The sequence below is a fragment of the Phyllopteryx taeniolatus genome, chromosome 2, assembly GCF_024500385.1.
Source record: "Phyllopteryx taeniolatus isolate TA_2022b chromosome 2, UOR_Ptae_1.2, whole genome shotgun sequence".
Classification (NCBI taxonomy): Eukaryota; Metazoa; Chordata; class Actinopteri; order Syngnathiformes; family Syngnathidae; genus Phyllopteryx; species Phyllopteryx taeniolatus.
Genome location: NC_084503.1, coordinates 21478149 through 21505967, shown reverse-complemented (window position 1 = coordinate 21505967; position 27819 = coordinate 21478149). Strand labels below are relative to the sequence as shown.

General features: G+C 41.8%; 2 protein-coding genes across 7 annotated transcripts in view; one reads left to right on the top strand and one right to left on the bottom strand.

The window, feature by feature from the left end:
• Window positions 1-25962, bottom strand: part of phkb (phosphorylase kinase, beta) — a 113856-nt gene extending 87894 nt beyond the window's left edge. Inside the window, exons 1-5 of one of the 5 annotated variants that reach the window (XM_061765287.1) lie at window positions 25820-25962; window positions 23848-23951; window positions 20437-20523; window positions 4205-4343; window positions 2666-2765 (exon numbers count right to left, since the gene is read on the bottom strand). In XM_061765287.1, the coding sequence (XP_061621271.1) occupies window positions 2666-2765; window positions 4205-4343; window positions 20437-20523; window positions 23848-23890 (369 nt within the window). In that variant the 5' untranslated portion in view covers window positions 23891-23951; window positions 25820-25962. The other 4 variants (XM_061765288.1, XM_061765282.1, XM_061765273.1 and 1 more) reach the window with 4 other exon arrangements.
• Window positions 25963-26360: 398 nt separating this feature from the next.
• The window catches only part of itfg1 (integrin alpha FG-GAP repeat containing 1), a 260953-nt gene continuing 259494 nt past the window's right edge, over window positions 26361-27819 (top strand). The window contains exons 1-2 of one of the 2 annotated variants that reach the window (XM_061765219.1): window positions 26361-26600; window positions 26711-26795. In XM_061765219.1, coding sequence (XP_061621203.1) covers window positions 26378-26600; window positions 26711-26795 — 308 coding nt within the window. In that variant the 5' untranslated portion in view covers window positions 26361-26377. The remainder of the gene's footprint in view (window positions 26601-26710; window positions 26796-27819) is intronic. The other variant, XM_061765228.1, reaches the window with a different exon arrangement.

The window sequence follows — 27819 nt, the reverse complement described above, 5'->3', positions numbered from 1 at the left end:
TGTGAAGGGGTCCTCCGTGTCAAAGTGATCTCCGTGTGAGAGGGATCTTTCAGTAAAAGGTATAACTGCATGAAAGGGATTTACAAGTGAAAGGGATGTCCATGTGAAAGGAATTTCTGAGTGAAAGGGGGATGACACAAATTCCATGTCAAAGTAAGGTCCATGGAATTTGCTCAAAACTTAAAACCAAAATGGCTTACTTTGTTTGATTAAAGGCATGTGTCCGTGAGACCTTTACTTGCACCTTGTTATCATAGACATGTCAACCTGATTTCGTGTTGATCGGTGAAACTGGAGAAGCGGACTGACTTTTTTTTTTTTTTTTTTTAAACTTTATAGAGGGCGCTACTGAGTGATATTTCTGTTTGCTCTGTGTGCGTGCATGTGTGTGTGTCTGTTCGCGTGTGTGTGTGTGTGTTTTTGTGTGGTAGTGAGCCTCCAGTCGTTCCTTCTGTCACATAGAGTTATAAATAATTGGGCCTTTGTCCCACTCTACCTCATTTGTTTCGCCTCTCGGTGGCTCGCTCCATCATCAGAGCAGCCACTTCCCCATCCTCCATCTTTTTTTGTCCATAAGTACCACCATCTTTCCTCATTCGATGCCAACTCCCACTCTTAACTGATATTGTACCCGTCTGCTCTGCTCCTTTTCTTCCTCTCCCAATTCCTCGAACAAGGAAGGGTCTGTTTGCAATTTTTTGGTGGGACATTTATTTATTTTTTTGCATTGTTTGTTCATAGGTTATATTATATTACAGGACATTATTGTTTTATTGTTGAAATATTTCTACTCATCTTTTGTTCTATTTGTATTTTGTATTATTTTATTCTTTTGACTTCATTACTATTTTAATTATCACTGCAATTACATATTGTCTACATTTTTGTTTTGATATGGTTTGGGACTGATAATTTTTATTGTAAATTCACAATGTGTTTGGAATAATATTTTTTAATTCTTATATATATATATATATATATAGTTTGTTTTTTACAAAACCCAATTCCAATGAAGTTGGGAGGTTGTGTAAAAGATAAAAACAATACAGCGATTTGTGAATCCACTACAAAGAAAAGATATTTAATGTTCAGACTGAAAAAAGGAGCATCCATCCCCGAAAGGCTCAGTTGTTTACAAGCAAGGATGGGGTGAGGTTCACCACTTTGTGAACAACTGAGGGAGGAAATAGTCCAACAGTTTAAGAACAAAGTTTCTCACCGTACAATTGCAAGGAATTTAGGCATTTCATCAAAAGATTCTGAGAATCAAGAGAAAGCATGCAAGCCACAGGGCCGAAAACCAACAGTGAATGCCCGTAACCTTGGATGCATCCACGTAGGCTCGGAAACACTTCAGAAAACCATTGTCAGTTGACACAGTTCGCCGCTACATCTACAAATGTAAGTTAAAATTCTACAATGCAAAGTGAAAGCCATACATAAACAACATCCAGAAATGCTGCTTGCGTCTCTGGGCCCGAGGTCATCTGAGATGTACGAGTCCACATTTGAAATTGTTTTGGAAAATCATGGACTTCGAATCCTCTGGGCCAAAGAGGAACAGGACCATCCAGATTGTTATCAGCACAAATTTCAATAGCCAGCCTGGTGGCTATTGATGGTATGGGGGTGTGTTAGTGCCTATGGTATGGGTAACTCGCACAACTGTGAAGGCACCATTAATACTGAAAGGTACGTACAGGTTTTGAAGTATCATACGCTGCCATTCAAGCAAAGTCTCTTTCAGGGACATCCCTGCTTATTTCAGCAAGATAATGCCAAGCCACATTCTGCACTTGTTACAACAGCTTGGCTTCATAGTAAAAAAGTACGAGTACTAGACTGGCCTGCCAGCACTCCAGACCTGTCGCCCAGTGAAAATGTGTGCAGGCACATTATGAAGCGCAAAATACAACAATGGAGACCCCAGACTGTTGAGCAACTGAAGTTGTACATCAAGCAAGAATGAACCTACAAAGCTTCAACAATGAGTGTCCTCAGTTCCCAAACGAGTGTTTTAAAAAAGAAAAGTTGACGTAACACAGTGGTAAACATGCCCCTGTCCCATTTTTTTTTGGAACGTGTTGCAGGCATCGAATTCAAATTGAGTGAATATTTGCAAAAGAAACAAAGACAATTTGAACATGAAATATTTTATCTTTGTAGTGTATTCAGTTGAATATTGGTTAAAAAGGATTTGCTAATCATTGTATTCATTTTTTATTTACATTTTACACAATGTCCCAACTTCATTGGAATTGGGATTTGTACTATGACTAATATCTCTTACAAAAATAATACTACTAAACTCCAAGATTCTGTTCCAACTGATGTAAACTTTTCAACATGATTATATTTATTTATTTTGATGATGATTATATTTTTATTAAACCTTTTCCTTAATTTTTTACTTTTTGTTGTCACCCCAAATCTACATTATTTTGGCCTTGATGGAGGCCAGGCAGACAAAAAGCCACACCCTCAAACAGCAGCCTGACCAATCATGGTGCAGTCTGCCACATTAATTACAGTCATACATTTTAGGATGTTTTTATCCAATTATATTTGAGCTCTTTTTAAAATATAACTATTATTGGCACAGATTATTGACGAATAGAGGGATTAAAGTCCAATAATAATACCATTAACATGCAATATGACCGACCTTATGTGCCTGTCTCATGTAGCAGTAGAGGATTCCTCTCATGCACTTGATGGCTGAGTGCTCCAGTTCATGGGTGCGTCCCATGTCATCGTCGATGCGACTACAGCGAAAAAACACAGATAAAGTTATAAAAGAAGCAGCAAAAATCATGTTGATACTTCACTGGGCTGAAATAAGGAGAATGGTATATCTGTCTTTGCATGTTTCAACCCTAAATGTCTTAATCCTCATGACATTGGTAGACTTAAAAACATACCGAATGTAAAGTCAACTCTAGCTGATTAGCTAAACCCCATTCACAAACTCACCCATTTTTTGTACCACATAATATAAAACTACAGTATTTGCTATCTGCAGAGATGTCGAAAGTACTAGTATTCAGTACTTAAGTACTGATATTTGTGCAAAAAACAACTGTGGTAAAAGTACTGAAGCGACCCCATTAAATAAAACTATACAACAGATTTTTGTACCCTTCCAAATAGATGATTGGCACACTTTCTCTGGAGGCAACAATGGACAAAACAAACTAAAATCAGGTCGGCTTAAATGAAAAGAGGAGCATTTATTTGTAGCTAGTATTGAAATAAAGTTCTATACAACATCCATCCATTCATTGGGCATTCTGGAGCCTATCCCAGCTGACTCTCGGCAAGAGCCGGAGTACACCCTGAACTGGTCGCCACCCAATGGCAGGGCACATATAAACAAAGAACCATTCACAATCACATTGACACTTACGGGCAACTGAGAGGGGAAAAATAATGTCCGACACGTCAAACCGACATTAATATCAATTGTGCATGTGTACCTAATGTTCTGGCCAGTGAGCGTGTACACTCATTAATCAGATGTTGTTGGCGTTTCAGAGGTTCGGATGACAAGAAAACATGGCATTTGCTAATTGTAATGCAATTGAACTGAGTGAATGAAATCAAGTGACACACACACATAGCATCTGGCTGCAAAAGAAGTAATGCCACTCTGTGAGGCCGTCAGATGAGAATCATCTTAATTAAATCCCAGTGACAATTCTAATAGGAGGTGGCGGTGACTGATGGCTGCAATCCGCCGCCGGTCACATTGCAGTGCAATGTTCTATTTTTAACGTCCCTCCCTTTCCATCTCCCTCTATTTTTTCTCTTCCCTTTATTCATCGCCTTCACTCACTCTTGTTCAGTCGTCATGGCTCTTTTAAGTTTGTTTTTGTCCTCATCTGTCCCAACTGAAACACCCAATCAAAGAGGAGTGCAAGCATAGACAGCATGAACGCTGCTTGATAAAAAGCCTCAGTGGAAAAAAGAACAAAACAGTAGTGTGCGGTCGGACTGGGCATTTTGGCCTGACAAAAATACAAATTCTGATTATTGAATTACCAAAGTTTTCTGGAAGTAAATTGGTGGCCATAAAATAAGAACAAAATATGAGTACAAGAGAGCACACAAGCAATTGTTTACCGTTACTTTGGAAATAACCTTGGGTCATGAGCCACATGCTGCTTGACCCACACATAATTATTTGGTATACCGTGATACTGACCGGTAGGCCATGGCAAGCGCCCAGGCTCCTGCCGCACAGTACAGGGAGTCCCGCACCTTGGCCTCTTTACAAGTGGAACAGGTCTTAATGGGGAAGAGGCCGGTGGTGGGACTCTGGTAGTTGAGGATGGTGGTCTTGACTGACGAGAGAAAAAAAAAACAAACAAAAACAAGAGTCTTAATGAAGTCAGGCTAAGAGCCTCAGCTCTCGATGAAACATGCATAAAGGTGATTTACTCAAATTTGTCAACCCACATCTTCAGCTCAAGTCCTGATCTTCAAGCTAAATATACAACTTGTGGAAAGCAAAGCTAACAAGAAACAAACAGAAAGCACAGAAAACCAAGTAGATCTTTTGTTACTTGCCTTTTTCCCTAAAACATTTGTCTGCAAGTGAGCCCTTCGTATTTTTGCTGGATTGTGATGTTGCAACTCAACAAATTGTTCTGTGCTGTAATTGGGCAGAGGCGGTACTTCGTTCCAAAAACCAAAGAAGAAGCTGTGAAAACCAACGAAGAAGAACGCACACGAAGACGTGCTTGTCCCCAGCGGTGGTGGCGGCGAACAAGAGTGTGTCTTAACTTTGTTAAAATGAATGCCTCAGTGCAACACTTGGAATAAGATTATGTTCACGATGTGTAGCATCTGACGTGCTCCGAGCCTCAGGCTACACCGCGCGGAGCTTCAGTGAAGTCAACTGTTAGTCAATTGGGTGAGTGAAACAATAAAATAAGTCTATGCAAATATTGAGATAGCAAACAAAGTAAACGGTTGGTTGCACTTTTGCACTGATGGTTTTTAGCATTTATTTTAGTCTTCAAACCAACGTAAGCACCGATGACAAAAAAAAGAAAAAAAAACAAAAAAAGAAAAAAACAAACAAAAAAAAGCTTACAATTTTGCTAAAACTTCACCATAGCAACTTTATATCACAATAAATTGGGACAAAATTCACATAAAACGTCTCACAGTATCACAAACACTAACCTTGCACCTCATTGGTGGGTAGGGAAAGGAATCGTCATTTTATTACATTACATTAATTAATTAATATTAAGTCAATTTGGTTAGTTCCACACACATTGCCTTTTAGTTCATAGGTTTGATATTGATACTGGTTATAACGAACCTAGAGTCAAATGTTCATTTTAGTCTATGCTGCGGAATGCTAAGAAAATGGATGTTCATAATTTGGACACCCTTTATTCAAACCATGCAAACGTTTTTGACCCGCCCCCTAAAATAATCTGAATCGAGAATCATTTGGAACCAGAATCGAAATAAGGAACCAGAATTCGAACCAAAATTGCTGAAATTCAAACGATGCCCCACCCTAACTACAACATGGGGGTTATTTTTTTTTAATTGACACATTTGCTGGCTTGTGGAAGTGTGTGGGCACCAGTGTGATTCCATAGGTTAATTCACTTGTAAACTAAAGGTATTCAATTAATTTATTAGTTTAAAGTGAAGCAAAAGTCTTAATTTGTTCAATTTATGCTGCTGCTGCTGAGCAGCAGCAATCAATTTAATTTGATATGCAGTGGTACTTCAATTTATGGGTGACCAGACTTATGAGTTTATTGAGATACAAGCTGTAGCTTGGCCGTTTTTTTGTCTTGCGTTACGAGCAAACATTGAATGATGTGTGGTGCTAGATCAGGGGTGTCAAGCTCATTTTTGTCGTGGTTATGATATCACTCAGAGCTATAAATGTATGATCGCTTCATATTATTACATATACACAAATTGAGGGATAACTAGTTTTGAAATCAGAAGCCAGTAAAAACTGTTTAACTACAGTATTATAAATTTTTTTTAAAAGGGGAATTGGTAACAAAAAACGCTGGCAATATCTCAATATTTTTAAAAGTGAAGACAACTTTCAATTTTGGTATTTTACCAAGAAACACAAAGTCAATGCACATGATTTGCTCTCGCGGGCTACATAAAATGGACCGGATCTGGTCCCCGGGCCACCAGTTTGACATTGTATGCTAAATGGTGGCAGCGAACGTCACAACATGTAGCATTTTGGTAGACAGTGAACAATTCTTCAAAAAAGGAAAAGTGTTTGCTTTAAGCGGTTCATTGCCACGCCCAGAGTGCAACTGTTCAGCTCGGGAGAAACAAACGAGAATCTTGGAGAGCCTCAAGAGACCACCTTGTAAAATACTGTAATTCAGGCTGTTCGCCTAAACAACGCAGACGCTGGTACAGATTGCTGTATTGAGGCTTTACAAAGTGCGTTTGGAAGCCATCAGATTTCTATTTTGCTTTTAGAAACATACATCAGCAGTCAGGTGAAAAAAATACCAAGTATTTGAGGCAGAGCTGGGGATGTTACCTGTAATCTTTTACTTTCAGAGAACATTTAAGAACGTTTATCAGGAAGCAGCTGATCCAGCTACATAAAAAGCATGGCCTGAACAAGACACTGTGTAGTATGAGAGTCTAAAACCAGATCCTGAAGAAAGGCATAATAAAAACTCTACATCACTTGCTGCTTATTGGTTATTTGGTGAAAATACCCGGTTCATCCATTTGGAAGGCACATTAAAGTATACCACTGACTAGGGCACAGAAAGCAGCAAGCAAAAATGATAGACACAAGAATCAGACCACCTCAGTCAAGAGGACTGGACTTCAGAGTCTGAAAATGAGGGGGGGGATACTGTATAACATGTTTCAATTGGCACTTGATCAAAGTCAATTGATTGAGCAAAGATACAGCATTTGTAGTCTGAAGAGGCAAAGAAATGATCGTCATTCGGCTGACTGTTCCATGGGACAGAGGCTGCAAACAAGCCTTCAAAAGGAAGAACTCTAAGTACCATGATATGTTTTGTGAATGCAAGGGGGAAAGTATGGCAAGCATGGCTGTTCCCAGTCGATGTTGGTTGTTGAGGATTCCCCTCTTAGTCTGTTGGGAGAATGCTCACAGCCATTGGAGTAATAGGAACAGAGAAAGGCAGCAGCTTGCAGGTTGTGGGAGGCAGCAGAAAGAGCCTCTAGCTGGTTCTGGAACAAGAGAGAGGAGTAGACTGGAAGCCAAGAGGTGGAGATGGGCAGTGCTTTGGCCACCATTAACAACCCACCATCAGGAGGGTGTTGCAGTTCAGGGTCGAAACACCCAATGAACAATGAATACCGCTTGATGACATCAATCCCTCCTGGCTAAGGCCCACATTCAATAAAGTGAATGAAGCGCAAAGCATTGCTGTTGTAGTGACATCAATGTACGGTAATCATATTCATTTAGTGCTGACTTTAGTTTGCGCAAAGCCAGGGAAAGTCTATCCAGAGTGCTGCACGGGAACTCAGCATTCACAAAAGCTCGATTCAGCGGATGCTTCGGTGAGTGACAAAGCTTTACCTGTACCAACTCCAGGTTGTTGAGGATCAGAATCTTCCGCTTGAAGCCATTGAACAACCTGAAGTCAGTACAGGTAAGTCTTTATTACGCTCTAAAGCATCCATTGAATCAATCTTTTCTTGTTGTTGCTTTTGAGGTGCAAATAGCAGAAAGGCACTCATATTGTTTTTGCAGTAGTAGTGGCAGATAATTGTGATGCGGATTACACCTTTTGAACAACTGAATGTACATTTTTTTTTTTTATTACAATCAATTATACTGAAGGTGTCTCTCAAGGGGAAATTCAACTCCCACTCTGATGTGTGTGTTTCACACTACTCATAGAACCAAGGCCCAATTGTTCGAAAGCTGTTATCCGGATCTAACTTATCCAGATTTTGAAATTAATTTTTTTGCTATCCAGGATCATGTAATCTTTTTTACTTTTATCCCAGTTGCTCAAAGTAAAATTTGATTGAATCAGTCTGGTCCAGATCCAAACTTTTCATCTTACCAAATCCGGATAATGATTGCTCTTACTTAGACTGCACTGTATATCAAAGTGAAGGCTACTAGGTGTGTAAAATAAGACAAAAACAACAAACAAAAAACTAGTAGAATAACCAGCATGGCGTCATTCAATTTATTTGAAAAAACAAGGACAGAAAATACAAATACAGTACCCGATTTTCAATATCTTTAACCAGCCCAAGAGCTATAAGTTTAAATTTAAAATTTCAACTTTGAAACATTAATAAACAAGGTCTTCTGTTGAGGATTAAAATGGAGTTCTGAAGAGACACTTTGTATTCCTCAACTACTAGCGAGTGGAACCCCAAGGAGTGTGCAACATAATACTTGCTTATAGTGTCATTCACAATATTGCCACAAAGTGGAATGTCCCTCTCTTGGCGGTTTTCCATTACAAGTTCCAGAATGGCCTGCCCTCGCTTTGCCTGGCCTGGCCTCCGTTGCTTTTCCTCTACAACGGGCACCAATCAAAAGTGGGAGGGATTGGGGCGGGATCAAGAAGAAGGTGACGCGCTCGTTTCTTGTCGTGCCTTCCATCTCCCCCTGTATTTCAGCTTCTCCCAATATGGACAAAAATGCCCGCACCTCCTCAGTCGACCACGGAACAAAAACTGCTTTAAGTCTGCCGCACACTGGCGACATGGACAAAGTCGACTGGACCAGACCATCGCGTAGAATTGCCGATGCACCCCCGCACAAGCGATTGCACAAGTAGATGTCCTGAACAGCAAGCCTGCATAGGCGTTTGATGTTGGGAACAACCAAAGTAATCCATCCATACAAAGAAAGTAGAACAGATAATCTCAGAAATTAAGTTATGTGTAATACCAACTGGTATTTATTTAATACTTTCTACAAAAGCCTTTGTTTGCAATGACAGATTCGATACGCCTCCTGTATGGAGAAACTAGTCGCGTGCATTGCTCTGGTGTGATTTTGGAGCATTCCGCCACACAAGCAGTCTTCAAATCTTGAAGGTGTCATGAACGGAACAGAGGATAGGACCCAACAATGCACGACTCCAAAACAAATGGACAGTTTCCAAAAAGAGAGGTTTAATAGACGGGCATAGGTCGGTACACAGGCAGGCAATCCAAGAAAGGCAACAGTATCCAAAAACATGAGGCAAGGAGGCAAGGTCGATAATCGGAACAGGGTCAAGTCTTACTGAGTCTGTGACGTGGAAACAAGGAATGCTGGAACGCGACGACAAGGTACAACGCACTGGCAACGAGAGGGAATGAGACACGAGGTTAAATACAATAGGTAATTAGGGTGAACGAGGCATAGGTGGTGAAGATGCTCACAGGAGCAGGTGTGTGTGAAACAGGGGGGAAGACAAAACCCGGAACACACACACACATGACAGAAGGTTCCGTGGGCTTGTTTTATGGATATTGAGTTTCAGTTCTGGGCGGCACGGTGGCCGACTGGTTAGAGCGTCAGCCTCACAGTTCTGAGGTGCGGGGTTCAATCCCCGTCCCCGCCTGTGTGGAGTTTGCATGTTCTCCCCGTGCCTGCGTGGGTTTTCTCCGGGCACTCCGGTTTCCTCCCACATCCCAAAAACATGCATTAATTGGAGACTCTAAATTGCCCGTAGGCATGACTGTGAGTGCGAATGGTTGTTAGTTTCTATGTGCCCTGCGATTGGCTGGCAACCAGTTCAGGGTGTACCCCGCCTCCTGCCCGATGACAGCTGGGATAGGCTCCAGCACGCCCGCGACCCTAGTGAGGAGAAGCGGCTCAGAAAATGGATGGATGGATGGAGTTTCAGTTCTTTCCACATATTTTCAATTGGATTCAATTCAGGTGATTGGCTGTGCCATTCTAGCAATTTTTTTTTTTCTTTGAAACCAATTGAGAGTTTCAGGGCAATATGTTTTGGATCATTATTCTGATGAAATGTCCATCCACATTATATTTGCATCATCGTCGTAAATCGCAGCAGATTTTTGTCAAGAATGTATCGGTAGATTTGCCCATTCCTCTTTTCTTCAATAATGTGAAATTCCAGGTCTTTTTGAAGCTCTCCACAGGTGGTCTTTGGCTTTTGGAGAACTCTTCTGATTATTTTTTGCACTCCTCTGTCAGAAATCTTGCAAGGAGCACCTGATCGCTGCAAATTTATGGCGGTAAGATTGGCTTTCCACTTACGTATTATGGCCCCAACCATGCTCACTGGAACGTTGTTTTGCAACAATTAGTTTGCAATGGTCTTGAGAAAGCTCTTTGCTCTTACCCATCATGAGATGTGTCTTGACTCACACCTTGGCAATGAGACCTTTTTGTAAGCCATCAATTAGGACTGAACCAGCTGATATTCATTTGCAGTGACAAGGGGCTGGATTGCTGTTTGATTATTGATAGAGTTTAGGTGTTGTCTTGTGCTCAATACTTTTCCCCTGTGTCATTTCACATTTTTACACACAACTCAATGTCTGATCTTATTTGTTCTACTTTCTTTGTGTGTATGGATTACTTGGGTTGTTCCCAACATTTGGTGAAAATTTCATCTCAATAAAACCTTTGGAAATATATTTAGTGAGAACAATTGTGACATGTTGAATACTTATTTCAGCCTCTGTATATATAGTTAAAGTGGCACTAAAAAGGCCCAAAAAGTGTAATGTAAATTCAACACACCAAAGAGAAGAGCAATGTTAACAAGCCTGCCAAATTTGAATGAATACCAAAATTCATTAAGTATATAAAAATAGGCTTAAAAAGCTTTAATGATAATAAGGGCCAGCTCTCAGACGCTGTGGGCTTGTTGAATGGAGTCGCCAAAAGTAATCAAACATACTGAGGACGTGATAATTTATACGATTATAAAATAACGTTCGCAGGCTCAATTTAAAAATGTAATTGTTATTGTGGACTATAATCATAAATGTAAGCACACAAGTCATGGTGACATAATGTCACAGCCGAACACGACACCTGATGACAGTGGGACGGTAGGAGGAAGCCCAGGGAGTTAGACAGTTGGCACTGCCCCATTCATTAGTATGAAATTACCCACGAAGCCATGTTGTCTCTGGTGAAAGTTTACAAAACTATCCATCAAAAAATGCACACTGCAGAGTCGACTGGTGGTGTTGATGTTCAGCTCGCCCATCTGCGTGTGTCTTCAAAAAGTCAATCCATTGCTTTTTTTATTTCCTCATTTTTTGGGAGCTTAAATAACGTCACCGAGCTGTTTTGTAAATTGAGGCATCCAGTGAAGACGCATTTTTGGGGTGTTGCCATCATTAGCTTGCTAACTGCACACTTGAGTGGTAAATGGGCCTTGTTATGGAAGCTAAGCACAGCTAATGTACAACTGAGCAGCATAGCCAAACAAAACGACGTCACTTTGTTCTTATATAGTGGGGGAGGGAACTCGCTGTAGAAGTATACGCCCCAGCCCCGTGACGTCACGGGAAAATTAATATGGTGAAAAAGATGCTTTAGGAGCTAAAGCATCTTTTTCACCATTTGTTGAGATACAGCTAGCTATATCTCAACAATTCAGGACTATATTGTTTGTTCTTTGCATATGCTTTCAGCACTTCAAACATCCATCCATCCATTATCTGAGCCGCTTATCCTCACAAGGGTCGCGGGAGTGCTGGAGCCTATCCCAGCTATCTTCGGGCTGGCACCCTGAACTGGTTGCCAGCCAATCGCAGGGCACACATTAACAAACAACCATTCACACTCACATTCACACCTAGGGGGAATTTAGAGACTTCAATTAACCTACCATGCATGTTTTTGGGATGAGGCAGGAAACCGGAGTGCCCGGAGAAAACCCACACAGGCACGGGGAGAACATGCAAACTCCACACAGGTGGGGCCGGGGATTGAACCCCAGTCCTCAGAACTGTGAGGCAGACGCTCTAACCACCGTGCCGCCACTTCAAATATATTTAATGTATTTAGAAACAACAGAGATTTTTGCTTAGTGACATTTTAAGGAAGAATCAGGTCGCTAAAGAGAGATGGTCTTGGGGAAAATTAAAGCGAGAGTGTGGATATTTGAAAGGAGGCTCGCAGCCTCCATCCATTTGAATGTACCCAGCGTGTACGTACGTTCACACACATTCTGGTGACAAGCTTTGCTTTTTTATCCAGAGGCACATTATACATTATGAATATAGTTAGGTATTGATTTAAAACACAGTATTTGATGCTTTATCCTTCCATCCATCCATTTTCCCGAGCGCTTATCCTCACTTGAGTCGCAGGTGTGCTGGGGTCCAGTCCAGCCGACTATGAGCGAGAGGTGGGGTACACCCTGAATTGGTCGCCAGCCAATCACAGGGCACACATATACAAACAATCATTCACAGTCAGATTCACATCTATGGGCAATTTAGAGTCATCAATTAACCTACCATGCATGTTTTTGGAATATGGGAGGAAACCGGAGTACCCGGAGAAAACCCACACAGGGGAGAAAATGCAAACTCCACAAAGGCGAGGCCGGATTTAGCACTGTGAGGCAGATGTGCTAACCAGTCGACCACCATGTCGCTTTATATACTATTTATATGGCTTGAGGCAGTGTGGCTTGCTAAACCTGGAAATGTGTTTTTTTTCCTGTGAGGGAAAGCTTATCTGCGTTTTGATTGACGGTAATCTGTGATGTTAAGACAGCGATTCAAATTTTTAAGTGCGGAATAACCAGTGGAAGACTGATCGGCCACTCATGAAAACAGTTGCCAAACCATGCACACTGTCCAACAGTGCAGTTGAGTTTGGCGCGTTGGCTTGGTGTGCGGTAGCCTTTAGATGCCATGATTGTGAAAGTGACAAGTAACCACGCTTAAAGAAATGCCTACATCTGTCGGATAATCAGATGACAGTGACGTCACGGCCCTCCTCCTGCGTTTTAGAACCAGGTCGGAAGAGGTTCTGAGGAACGGTGCCATTGTCACCGCCCGGCCTCGAAAAAGTGTAATGGAAAAGCGACCACATAGGGCGAAAACAGGCTGGTTGGGTGCATCTGTAATGAGAGATGCACCCTTCTAAAAGAAGACACCCATGACTTTCTCTCAGAATGAGAGAGTGATTGAACATTCAGTAAGGGATGCCATTATCAGAAACTATTATTGAACAATGATTTTTGGATGTTTGCAAATATTAAGTTTCCAATTACAGTTAATTGATTATTTTATTGTTTTAGAGGATTATTTTATTTCTACTTTAACAATCTGTAGTGTGAAGTAGTCTAATTTCAAATGTATGGTTTAAAAATTAGTTTGGGGAACCCCCCCCCCCCAAAAAAAACAAAAAAACAAACAAACAAACAAATCAATAAATAAATGGATCTCTACTGCATGATGAATGTTATTCATTTGGCGAGTTAGAATTTAATTAACAACCCCAATTCCAATGAAGTTGGGATGTTGTGTTAAACATAAAAACAGAATACAATGATTTGCAAATCATGTTCAACCTATATATAATTGAATACACTACAAAGACAATATATTGAATGTTCAAATTGATAAACCTTATTGTTTTTAGCACATAATCATTAACGTAGAATTTTATGGCTGCAACACATTCCCAAAAAGCTGAGAAAGGTGGCAAAAAAGACTGAGAAAGTTGAGGAATGCTCATCAAACACCTGTTTGGAACATCCCACAGGTGAACAGGCTAATTGAGAAGAGGTGGGTGCCATGGTTGGGTATAGAAGGAGCTTCCCTGAATTGCTCAGTCATTCACAAGCAAAGATGGGGCGAGGTTCACCTCTTTGGGAACAAGTGCGTGAGAAAATAGTCGAACAGTTTAAGGACAATGTTCCTCAACGTACAATTGCAAGGAATTAAGGAATTTCATCATCTACGGTCAATATCATCATCAAAAGGTTCAGAGAATCTGGAGAAATCACTGCATGTAAGCGGCAAGGCCGAAAACCAAAATTGATTGCCTGTGACCTTCGATCCCCCAGGTGGCACGGCATCAAAAACCGGCATCAATGTGTAAAGGATATCACCACATGGGCTCAGGAACACTTCAGAAAACCACTGTCAGTAAATACAGTTTGGCGCTACATCCGTAAGTGCAACTTGAATCTCTACTATGCAAAGCAAAAGCCATTTATCAACAACACCCAGAAACGCCATCGGCTTCTCTGGGCCCGAGCTCATCTTAGATGGACTGATGCAAAGTGGAAAAGTGTTCTGTGGTCCGACGAGTCCACATTTCAAATTGTTTTTGGAAATTGTGGACGTCGTGTTCTCCGGGCCAAAGAGGAAAAGAACCATCCGGACTGTTATGGACGCAAACTTCAAAAGCCAGCATCTGTGATGGTATGGGGCTGTAGTAGTGCCAATGGCATGGGTAACTTACACGGCTGTGAAGGCACCATTAATGCTGAAAGGTACATAAAGGTTTTGGAGAAACATATGCTGCCATATGCTTTTTCATGGACGCCCCTCCTTATTTCAGCAAGACATTTCCAAACCACATTCTGCACGTGTTACAACAGCGTAACATTGTAAAAGAGTGCGGGTACTAGACTGGCCTGCCTGCAGTCCAGATCTGTTTCCCATTGAAAATGTGTGGCGCATTATGAAGTGTAAAATACAGCAATGGAGACCCTGGACTGTTGAACAGCTGAAGCTGTACATCAAGCCAGAATGGGAAAGAATTCCACCTATAAGCTTCAACAATTAGTGTCCTCAGTTCCCAAACGCTTATTGAATGTTGTTAAAAGAAAAGGTGATGTAACACAGTGGTAAACATGACCCTGTCCCAGCTTTTTTGGAACGTGTTACAGCCATAAAATTCTAAGTTAATGATTATTTGCAAAAAACAATGAAGTTAAATTCTCAAACTATTCAATTAAATATAGGTTGAATGTGATTTGCAAATCATTGTATTCTGTTTTTATTTATGTTTAACACAATGTCCCAACTTCATTGGAATTGGGGTTGTAAATCACATTTCGTTTCTGAAAGCCACACTAAATCCACTTTACTGCTAGGATCAAAATACTCCTGATTTTATAATTTTTTTAAATAAAGGTTAACCCATTTCTACTAAAATGTTTTCAAGAACACAAACTGAGGGTTTGATCCAGATTAAAACCAGGATTGGATAACGCGATCTAATCCGATTTCAGACATTTTCAAGAATCGGTCCAATCCATTATCCAAAATCCAATCAGATTACCTTAGAACAATGCGGTTAACATCACACACATGCAGGCATGCAAAGAAAAATTTGAGTGAAAGAGGTGCGCAAAGAGTGCTGCACCACTTGAGCTGAATTTGGTGGGGATGATGTCTTGCTCAAGAGCACTTTGACAGGGGCCAACAACTAGACTAGCATATCTCCGACAATAATTTGCTGAAAGTAGCAACAATATGGAATAAGTGTTGGTATTATTATGAGTTTAGTGCATTGATGGCTTGTGGGAACCTGCGGCGTGGGGGGGGGTTGCAGCCTCAGCCCTTTCTTGATCACTCTTTGCAGCCTCTTTCAGTCTGCCACAGAGTAGTGGGAGAACCTCACTGCGATGCAGTGTTAAAATGCTCACGATGATCATGCAGTAGAAGCTCACAAGCAGCTTCTGGCAGATGTTGTATTTCTCTGGAAAGCGTAGAGCATTGGGCTCCCCAAACAGCTTTGTGGGGAGCGTTTGTTAAAGTACGAGGCCTTGTTCTATTTTTGGCATGCTTGAGATTTTTTTGGTTGCTCATGCTGTGGTAGATACATCCACCTAATTTCGTGCTGATGGGTGAAACTGGTGTTGGGGACTACCTTTTTTTCTCAAGGGGCGCTGCCGAGTGAGTTTTAAAACGGCATCCTTATAGTGGATGTACACACGACGAATCAATCACAGTACGGCATTAAGAACATTTTTGCTCAAAAACAAAGACAGGCACACACACACACACACACACACAAAGGGAAAAGTACAACGGGTTTGACTTGTCATTGTCTTCCTGCCTCACCACACGACACAGTGAACAAGAGCAGGTAGCATAGAGTGGCAGACAAGTCTGGGTGCCGGCGATAACAATGTTGGCTTTGTTCCCCCGACTGGAATTGGACAGGCACTTCCTATAACCGCCATCCTACAAAAATTAAATAAGACCTACACCGAGACTTATTTTCACGCGTCGCATAACCTGCTGGATTCTAAGGTACAGTAATTAGCTCCTGTTGTTTCACTAAGCGTACGCAATGTGGCAGCTATCAGGCAAAAAGCCCAAAAAAGCTCAATGAAATCTATTATTTCTTACTTCCAAATGGTACAAAATAAAGTTCCCCTCGCTGTCCACATGTTTACTTTCCATTTGTACAGCAGCCTCTTAATGCAGGATAACCAGCTTGGCCGTATTGCATCCTGAGAATAAATTAGGCCTCGTGACAAATCTCATAGACATCATATTACCCACAGGATATCACAACGTTAGACCAATCAAATTTCACATGATCAAATAAATGTTCATGTTATTTCATTCATCCCCAACCAGACCTTTCTTGGGCTATGTACTGCCTATCCTGTAGTCAATAACAAATCCTCATACGCATGATATCAACATGCGACGATGATGACGACAACAACGACGAGCTTCATCTTCTGTTAAAGACCAGTAAAGACTTCGGACGTTCCGCGGCCATGTGCTGGCTTTGCGACGCTGTACCCGATGGCGCCGTCATGCTTCCCGGCTTCCACATTCATCGAGCGGACCGCGACATGGAATCATCGGGGAAAACAAAGGCTGCCGGGATATGCCTCTATATCAACGAAAAATGGTGTACGGACGTCACGGAGCTCAGCACACACTGCAGCCCGCATTTGGAGTCGCTGTTTCTGAACTGTAAGCCATTCTACTCGCCACGTGAGTTCGCATCATTCATACTGGCTGGAGTCTACATTCCGCCTCAAGCTAACACGAACACCGCATTGCTAACGCTCGCCGAACAAGTCAACGAAATTGACAAAAAACACCCGGACTCACACCTCATTATTCTCGGGGACTTTAACAAAGCTAAACTCAACCACGAACTCCCTAAATACAAGCAGCACATCGACTGTCCTACCAGGGAAAATAATATTTTAGACCACTGCTACACTACGGTAAAAAACGCATACCTTGCTATACCTCGTGCAGCCCTGGGCTCGTCTGATCACTGCTTAATTCACTTAATACCGACGTACAGGCAAGAACTTAAATGCGCGAAGCCTACAGTGAAAACAGTGAAAAAGTGGACCAATGAAGCAAAGATGGAACTTCAAAGCTGTTTAGACTGCACAGACTGGAGTGTCTTTGAAAATTCAGCTGACAGCCTGGATGAATATACGGACACTGTTACATCCTATATCAGTTTCTGTGAAGATCTGTGTGTACCAACAAAATCATTTCGCACATTCAACAACAACAAGCCGTGGTTCACTGCTAAACAGCTTCGCCAAGCTTAAGAGGATGCATATCAGAGCGGAGACAGGGCCCTGTATAATCGAGCTAGAAACCAGCTGACTAAAGAAATTAACATTGCAAAGAGGAACTATGTAGCAAAGTTGGAAAAACAGTTTAGCGCAAACGACTCTAAATCAGTCTGGCATGCATTCCAATCGCTGACTAATTACAAGCGACGATCCCCCCAAGCTGAGAACAATAGCTCACTAGCCAACGACTTGAATACCTTCTAATGCAGATTTGAAAAGGACACTTTCACACCCCACACCCACCCGGCCGCACCCCCAACAACAATCACACCTCTGACTTCTGCGTTAACCATCCATGAACAGGATGTGAGACGCATCTTCAAACAACAAAAGATTAACAAAGCGGCAGGCCCGGACCATGTGTCTCCATCCTGCCTCAAAGTCTGCGCGGACCAGCTCGCTACAGTCTTCCCTCAGATCTTCAATAGATCTCTGGAACTGTGCGAAGTTCCATTCTGTTTCAAAAGCTCCACCATCATTCCAGTCCCCAAGAAACCTGCAATCTCGGGTCTAAATTACTACAGGCCTGTCGCTTTGACATCTGTGCTCATGAAGTCCTTTGAACGTCTCGTGCTGGACCACCTCAAGAGTGTCACAGGTCCCCTGCTGGACCCCCTGCAGTTTGCCTACCAAGCGAACAGGTCTGCGGATGATGCAGTCAACATGGGACTGCACTTCATCCTAGAACACCTCGACAGTGCAAGGACCTACGCGAGGATCCTGTTCGTGGACTTCAGCTCAGCGTTCAACACCATCATCCCTGAACTCCTTTCATCTAAGCTTCTCCAGCTCAGCGTCTCACCTGCCATCTGCCAGTGGATTTACAGCTTTCTGACGGGCAGGACACAGCAGGTGAGGCTGGGGGAGGCCACCTCATCCACACGCAGCATCAGCACTGGGGCGCCCCAAGGTTGTGTCCTCTCTCCGCTGCTCTTCTCTCTCTACACGAACGACTGCACCTCAGCGCACCCGACTGTCAAACTCCTGAAGTTTGCAGATGACACCACTGTCATCGGCCTCATCAAGGACGGTGACGAGTCTGCATATCGACAGGAAGCGGAGCGGCTGGAGCTGTGGTGCGGCCAACACAACCTGGAGCTGAACACGCTCAAGACTGTAGAGATGATCGTGGACTTCAGGAGGGATCCTTCGCCACAGCTGCCCCTCACGTTGTCCAGCTGCCTTGTGTCAACCATCGAGACCTTCAAGTTCCTGGGAATTACAGTCTCTCAGTATCTGAAGTGGGCGACCAACATCAACTCCGTCCTCAAAAAGGCCCAGCAGAGGATGTACTTCCTGCGGCTTCTGAGAAAGCACGGCCTGCCACCGGAGCTGCTGAGACAGTTCTACACAGCGGTCATCGAATCAGTCCTGTGTTCTTCCATCACAGTCTGGTTTGGTGCTGATACAAAAAAGGACAAACTGCAACTGCAATGGACAATCAAAACTGCTGAAAGGATTGTCGGTACCCCCCTACCCACCATTGAGGACTTGCACGCTGCCAGAACTAAGACAAGGGCGTGCAAAATCCTCTCGGACCTTCCCCACCCCGGTCACCAGCTCTTCCAGCTCCTTCCCTCAGGTAGGCGCTACCGATCAATGCAAACTAGAACTAGTAGACATTCCAACAGCTTCTTCCCTCTTGCGATCAACTTCTTAAACACCTAACCTACAATTCCATTACAAGATGCTGGCAATTTTTTGACTTGAGTTCGTTGTCACATTTCTGTGGGGCCAATTATGTATTACCCGTGAACTCACTGTAGTTGTCTCGCCATGCTGCACTATTTGCATATACTGGCCACTCATGCCAGAGTAGCATCTGTTCCATTTGCACACTGATTGAGGAGTATCTGTAACATTTGCACAACCAACATTGTCCCAGATTATCGCACTACTCGTCACTTTAAACCGCATACACTAACCCTTGAAGTCTCAGCGCCCTTTGCACAATGGTCATTGCACCAGACTATTGCAATATTAGTCATTCGAACTGCTCTAAGTGCTAGAGGACTCTGCATCTTTTTGCAGAATTGTCAAAAACAAAAACAAAAAACATGTACCGGCATTACCAGATAACTAGCAACCCTATGCTGCTCAGTGACTGTTTTTTTGTTTTTTTGTCAATGTCTTTCTGTCTCCAAAGTGTTCTGTAAATTGACTGTCTGTTGTCGTACTAGAGTGGCACCAACTACCGAAGACAAATTCCTTGTGTGTTTTTGGACATACTTGGCAAATAAAGATGATTCTGATTCTGACATTTTGACCAAATAAATTCCACATATATTCCATATTCTTATGTGACTTAGTCATACCCGTCGAAAACTCTCTTAGATATATAATGTCCACCCTCAAGTAAGTTGCGTGTGCGGTCATTTCATGATAAAACCTCATGCACAACTGATGTGGACATTAGAGCAAACAAAATGCCACATGGTAAAAGACATGAAGAAATTTTAATTAATTATTAATTAGATTTATTTATACCCGTCTCTCCATGCCCAGTATGTACTATCCACCCTTAAATAAGTCACTTGCACAGTCACCATGTAGTGCCCTCGCCATCCCTCGGCACATAAAACCAGTACTGTGTGTCATGGAACACCTGGACAGTAAAAAGCACTTGGGCCAGGAAATTGCCTTTAATCGAAGCGGTTTCCTGCTGACGACGTGTTTTCTCTACTGTAGCACACCAGAACACACTTACCTGCAACACCACCAAACACAAACACACCTCTTAAGAATAGCAAAATGTCAGATGGAATCATAAACTCAATACTCCTGCTGTACTGTGTGGGGCTATTGTGTGCTTTGTGCAGCTCCCACTTGGCTATCATTGTACACCACTTAGATGGTGTCGCCTTGTGTGCTGATACCAGATAAGTGTACTTACCAGCATTGTAGTAGCGGTCCAGCTTCTCCCACAGGGGCTCATCCTCACGGTGGAGGATGGACAGCTTGAGGGGCTCATAGATGGATCCTGAGAGAGGACACAAGTGTTAATTTTTCCATTGTGACAGCCACATTGTTGTCCAGAAGATACAGGAGGCTGGTTGACCTTCGTTAAAAAATAAAAAAATACCTATGTTTTCCCATAGGAATTAGAGTGGAACCTCTAAAGAGTGTCCAATTTCGGAATATGACCAAAGATTTTGCCTTTAAAATTGCACAAAATCAATGCAAAACAAAAAGTCGCACAAAACAAAACAAAAAAAGCACAAAATAATTTTGAAGTGATGTAAGCATACTTAATGTGCGTATGAAAGTCACAAAAACAAAAAAAAGACAAACATTATGAGACGCCAGCGCACCAAGCTGATTGGCGCACTGGCTTCTTCTACATTTGACCCAGAGGCCGAAGATAATTTGCTTGACCCATTAAAGCTTACCCCTCTAGTTGTATTAGCTGGGGCTGATGTGGTTAAATTGGAATTTAGTATGGCCCGTATTGAGTTGGCTGCATCCCAGCGTACCACAAAGATGGAAAATGTACAACAGCTAACATGCTGAGCACAATCAAATGTGCACTCCAAGCTACTGTATACGCAGACTGTTGTCACAACCTGCACCCTTGCCCTAACTTTAGGAGCTTCCACAGCAATGTGTGAAAACTCTGCCCAGAAGCAAGGCCCAGCTGATCCAGCTTGCTTTTGGAAAATACTTAACTCATAAATTTCAATCTGAGTGGAAGGATGCATTGATCGGCATCTCTGCGCCCTTTGCACAATGGTCATTGCACCGGACTATTGCTAGAGGACTCTGGATCTTTTTGCACAAAAAAAATAATAATTCTACCAGCATTACCACATTACTGGCAACCTTTTATTGCTCAGTGACTGTATTTTTTATGTCTTTATGTCTCAAATTGTTATGAATTATCTCTTCAATTTTAGAAATATAAAAATTATTTTTATACTTTTTTAAAATGTTTATACTTTTTTTTTAGCCAGACCAGGGACACTTCTGGAAGATTGTCAACAAAGTGAAGAATTTACAGTATACTATTAATAGTGGTTCTTTTTACAGGTGTGACAGTTAAGAGAATGCTACTTAAAAAAAAATACCTTCACAGTTAATAAAGGTTCTAAAATGGCCCACACCCTGGAAGTGTCTTTTTTTTATTTGCATAATTTCCTATGGGAAAACTGATTTTGTTCTGTCTTACATGGTGTAGTCTACATTTTTCATCATAATTTTTAACTTCTATTGACCAAAATAGCAGCTAGTAAGATAAGATATACTATACGTTAGTACTGTATGTGACCCAACAGCAGGAGAAGAGTTTGAGGGAATCCCCTCAAGTCTCTTTGACTTGTTTCCCCCATCTACAGACTCATCTCGGTCTTCTGGTGATTTGCATTTTAATAGACCTGACCTCGGGTCTAACCACAAGGTAGTGAACATTTCACATTCCCACTGAAATTAGCATAATTTCTACCATATTAAAAGTTTCAGGAGGTGGGGATAAAGGGTAAAGATAAAGCTCTTTGGATGAGTGTAGATGTTCAAAGTTCAACATTCAAATTTCACTTTCTAACATAGAATCATTCATATGTACCTGTTCTCATGTATTCCCATGACTAAATTCACTATACTGCAGCTTTATGCATTTAAAGACAGTTCTGGTCCAATATTGTAGTGATTTACTGACAGTTGGTTATCTATTATACTTATTAGTGGTGTAACAGTATGTGTATTTGGATTCAGATTTTTTGTTATGGAACTTATTTTTTAAGGGACAGAAACAGTAACTGCCTCTCTAAACAAACAGTGGAGCTAAGCCTCTGTTGTCGTTTGGTTTTCCTAAAAAGACGACAAACTATTGGCGTTGCAGTTTCTTAAAAACAAAAGATTCAAGCCACACATTTAGTTTATTTGTGAATTTTTCATGTATTAAAGAATTTATGCTAAAGATATCTTAGGCGTGGTGAAAGGCTGGTTAGCACATCTGCCTCACAGGGCTGAGGAACCGGGTTCAAATCCGGCCTCACCTGTGTGGAGTTTGCATGTTCTCCCCGTGCCTGTGTCGGTTTTCTCTGGGTACTCCGGTTATCTCCCACATCCCCAAAACATGCATAGTAGGTTAATTGAAGACTGTAAATTGGTCAAAGGTGTGTATGTGAATGGTTGTTTGGTTATATGTGCCCTGCGATTGGCTGGCAACCAGATCAGGGTGTACCCCGCCACTCGCCCAGAGTCAGCTGGGATAGGCTACAGCACACCCGGGACCCTAATGGGGATAAGCGGTACAGAAAATGAATGAATGAATGAATGATATTTTAGGAAATTTAATCAGCTTTGCAATCTTTAGATTAGTCTCAAAATATGCAGCTTTGCTTTGATGTTAAAATACAACAAACTATTGATGTTGCACTTTCTGAAATGAGATGAGGCCACTCTTTGAGGAAAATATGGTTGCAATTGTCTTGAAAAGTCTACCATACCACTCAAACCTAGAATTAAATATTTCACCAACACTGTATGGACAAGAGTATTAGGACATGCTTTCTGGACAATTCAATAATCAATCAATCAATCAATCAATTATGTGTTGATTGTAGAAAGTCTTAAAGGAATCTATGTATTATTTTCATGATTGGATGGCAAGTCTGACTTTCATCACCATAACGATTGGGAGCAAATCAAGGGCCCTGCGTCTCTGTAAGTGGCCTCTACTCATGGAAGAAGAGCACAAAGTTTGGGAAAGAAGAAGCGAGCACCCATAGCCAATAAAAGCCTACTCACTTGCGGCAGCAACACTTCATACACTACATTGAAAACTCAACGCAGCTCTGCTTGCCTTTTGGCTTTGACATGATAAGTGTTTCAAACAGTGTGGGTCCAGCTGTCTCTTGAAATTGACAAATGTTCGCCCAACCGAGCTGCCAAGTCATGAGTTAAACTCGATGTGTGGGCAGGATTATGCAAAATAACTGTATTGTTACATCACAAACCAGAAAATTTCTAAACGGCTCTCATAAATACATTTTGAGAAATAGGCGGATAACAGAAGGTTTAGCCTATGTGGTTGTTCATTTTCACCATTGCTGTTTAGAGAAGCACTGCAAGAGATCCAACTATTTGTATACACGCTATTAAAGAGTCCTTTTTCCATGACATGGGTATTTTTTAGTGGAATAGTGGGTAAACAACTGCACCTTTTCCTTCATGTTTCACTTCCAAAGGTGGAATGTGTCCCAGTACTTTTGTCCACTTGACATATTTGCTGTTCTTCAATTGAATTATGTCTTTTTTTTCAGAATTATTTCATTTTATTCATTCCACTCTACCCGCTGCTACTTACCCAGTCTTTGGACTTTCTGGCGAGGCCCTTTTATCCCAGCCATTTTCAAAAGGTGAAATTAAGGCCAATCGTCTTTGTCTCTCTCTTTCAGCTAAATCACAAATCTACAGCAAGAGGCAGTTAATAGCACACATTAGGATTTGGACACATGCATGAGTTAACATTGGATTACATGATTATGATGTTATCATACATAGGGCATGCAACAAATTATGTTTATGGAGTTAACAATAAAAAAAGAGACAGCTCTATCATGTTGCAATTTTAAAATCATCACTATTAAAAGCTCTGCGATATATCATTACAGTCTGACTCATTTGAGGTGCTCATATTTTCCAGTAATTAGGATCGTTATTTACTTATTGCAGAGCTGTTGGGTTGTCTTGCATGTTCTAAATATTCTGTCATCCCCAATTCCAGCCCAGCACATTTAAGATTAGCACAATTATAGGAAATTTAGTACAACCTGAACATGGTTTGGATGGATTGCAGGATGTCATATATTTCATCATGTATGTGTGTATGTAGGGCGGCATGACAGCCGACTGTTTAGCACATGTGCCTCACAGTTCTGAGGACCAGAGTTCAAATCCGGCCTCACCTTGTGGAGTTTGGACCTTCTCCCTTTGCCTGCGTGGGTTTTCTCCGGGTACTCCGGTTTCCTCCCACATCCCAAAAACATACACAGTACGTTAATTGAAGACTCTTTTGCCCGTAGGTGTGAATGGTTGTTTATTAATATGCGCTCTGCGATTGGCTGCCGACCAGTCCAGGGTGTACCCTGCATCTCGCTCTCAGTTAGCTGCGATAGGCTCCAGCATACCCGCGACCCTCGTGAAGATAAGCGGTGTAGAAAATGTGTGTATGTATTTATTTATTTATGATTCATGTCTTTGAAAGTACAGTAACCAACTGGAGCGGTGGCTGAAATCATCCTGTGTCTAACATGCATGAAATCACTACCACCACCATACTGCAAATTTAGAAGAATTGGTGTTAAAAGCTGTTTTGATGCAAACATTAATAATACAACCGCCATACAATATACAATTATAATTTGATTCGTTTGAGGTGCTAAGATAATTACTTTCTTGTTTTCCCAAGAGATGTTGGACTGTCTTGGATATTCTTAATATTCTGTCAACCCCGATTCCAGCCCAATAGATGTAGTATGAGCATTTAATTTTCTCTAGCGCTTATCCTCACTTGGGTCGCGGGCTGCTGGAGCCTATCCCAGCTATCTTCGGGCGAGAGGCGGAGTACACCCTGAACCGGTCACCAGACAATCGCAGGGCACATAGAAAAAAAACAACCATTTGCACTCACGTCCACACCTACGGGCAATTTAGAGTCCTCAATCAACCTACCACGGATGTTTTTGGGAGGTGGGAGAAAACCGGAGTACCCGGAGAAAACCCACCCAGGCTCGGGTAGAACATGCAAACTCCACACAGGCTGGGCCGGTATTTGAACCCTGGTCCCCAGAACTGTGAGGCAGCTGTGCTAACCAGTCGACCACCGTGCCGGCTAGTATAAGCATATTCACTGAAAATCTAGTTTCCCCCCCCAAATAAAAAGGACCACGTTTTGGATGGACTGCAGGGTGTTTTGTTGTTTCCTCTGTAAAGTACAGTTCAGCAAACAGGTGAGACAGTGACCTGAAAATGTATGTAGAGATGTGCTTGTTGGTGGTTTTATTGCAAAATCTTCCTGTTCCTCGGGATTGCATCAACATGCAACACACATATTTGAAGCTAAACTCATTTAGCTATGGCAGAAGTAAGAGGGTCTCAAAATAGCCCCTAAATGCTACACATTTATAACTCTGACCTTTCACGCTTGGACCAGTCAGGTTATCCACTGCAAACCCAACCGCCCCGCGTTAAAAACATGTCACCGCCACGCAGACACAAACAAAAACGTGGAAACTCGTAAGAAAGAGGACAACGCGGGGGAAACGGGTAAATCTGACCTGATCGTTTCGATCGGGCTTTGAATTCAAGCAGTTTCCAACCGACATCAGCCAAGCTCGCCATTGTTACAAAAGCAATCAAGTTTGAGTACGCGTATAAGAAGCTTCTGGTATATACTTTCAAAAAATCAGATATTAACATCGTTGTCTGCGTTTGACATCAATTTTAAGTTGAATTAATGCCAACGCACACCAACTAAATACGTAATATCATATTTTTTATTGACTTCATCGGTATTTTACAATGTATTTCAATCAAAATTAACGTTTATTTTGACACAAAATCTACTACCTCCGGTTAGGCTGATACTAACACCGGTAGCTTGCGTCTGCTGCCAACCACTGTCACCTGTCAAACGACGCTAGCGCGACACTGTCGTAAACACGGAAGTGAAAATATTGCACATCTTTACTTATTAAAGTCACTTAATACATATTTTCCTGATCATAAATACAATTTTACAATATTAATAAGTAAATGTAACAATTTTATGTCATTAATGTCTCGTTCAACGTAAAAACTGTACTATTACTTACTGCCGTAAAGCCGCTTGCCGAATGGCGATTGGTATAGTTGTCAAACCGCCCACTGCTATTTGCGAGATGTCCCCGTCAAACTGGACCGTTTTGGTTGTTTTGTTCCAATTTGTCGCCAGGCACCACACGCTCGCCCTCCAGGATGTCACGGTCGACTTGTTCGGCGCCGAAAACAACGGCACGGTGGCGGCGTTCGGCGACTTTAACGCCGACAAGCAGACAGATATCTTCATTATCAGGGAGCGTATGTTCACTGGCTGTCATAATAGCATATTCTCCCGCTTTATTGTGTGAAATAATTTTGAATATTCACCTACTTATCCATTATTATGACTTTTTTTTGGTTTGTTTCAGAGTCCGAGCTGATAATCTTCTTTGCTGACTCCAAAGCACCTTACTTCAAGCCCAAGGTGCACATCTCAAAAGGCATATTGTCAAGGTGAACATGTTTCCATTGATTTACACGTTAATAATGCTTACATCATCTCACTCTTAATGTATATTTAACCTAGGAAGACACTATTTGCATTTCAGTGAACCTTTGCGATTTGTGGTCTTGGTCGTATACCGGGAATAGCCAGGGTATACGACCTAAATAAAGTCCAAACGATGATTCTGTTTGTTATCATTTTGAGTTTCATTTTATAACATTGCCCATGAAGATAAATGGCTTACTGATGGATTGATTAAAAAAGAAAAATATATATACCAGACGTGCAAGGACGCTGGCGTGTATGCCGCGTCTATACAACCTGTAAAAATACAAATTACGACTTCCCTATCAACCATTTTAAGTTTTTGACTCAGTGAAACAGATAATCTTATTTTCAAAATACATAAGACACTATCTTTAGTTGGTCATCTACTGTACTTAAGGTAGAGCAGGTAGCTGTAAGCAGCTGATCGACTGTTATTTTCCACCACTTGCAATGGCAATTTGGACCTGTCTTTGCATCATCATGAGAAGTTTACCCACCAGCTGCCTCCTCCTTACCTGTCTGTTGGACCGCTACAGGAATCTTCCATCACCCTGCTAATCTCTGTCAAGATGGCCGGCTATCGGCTGATGGCCAACGTTCACTACTCCTCCCCTACTATGGAGCCTTAGAAGGAGCAGGGGGTTTTAGGCGACATCTTAGAGTGTCACAAAAAGAGCATATAAATTTGTGGATAGGTGTGTTTTTCAGTGAATAGTTTGAAAGGTGCCATATTTTACCAAACCAATTTTTCTACTATTTGGGATGTAATATTGGCTTTATGGTGCCTCAATAAACGTGCTATATAAATTAAAATCGTTCACACATTCCTGAGTTGCAGACATTTTTCTGCCAAGAGGCCTGAAATCAGGTCATTTAAATTTCTCGGAGCTTATCTATGTCACTACCGAAGCTCTCTGCCTACCTCTCTGCTCCCGAGCCAGCACTGTCAACATAACAAACACTTGTGGTCTCACAAGTGGGTCT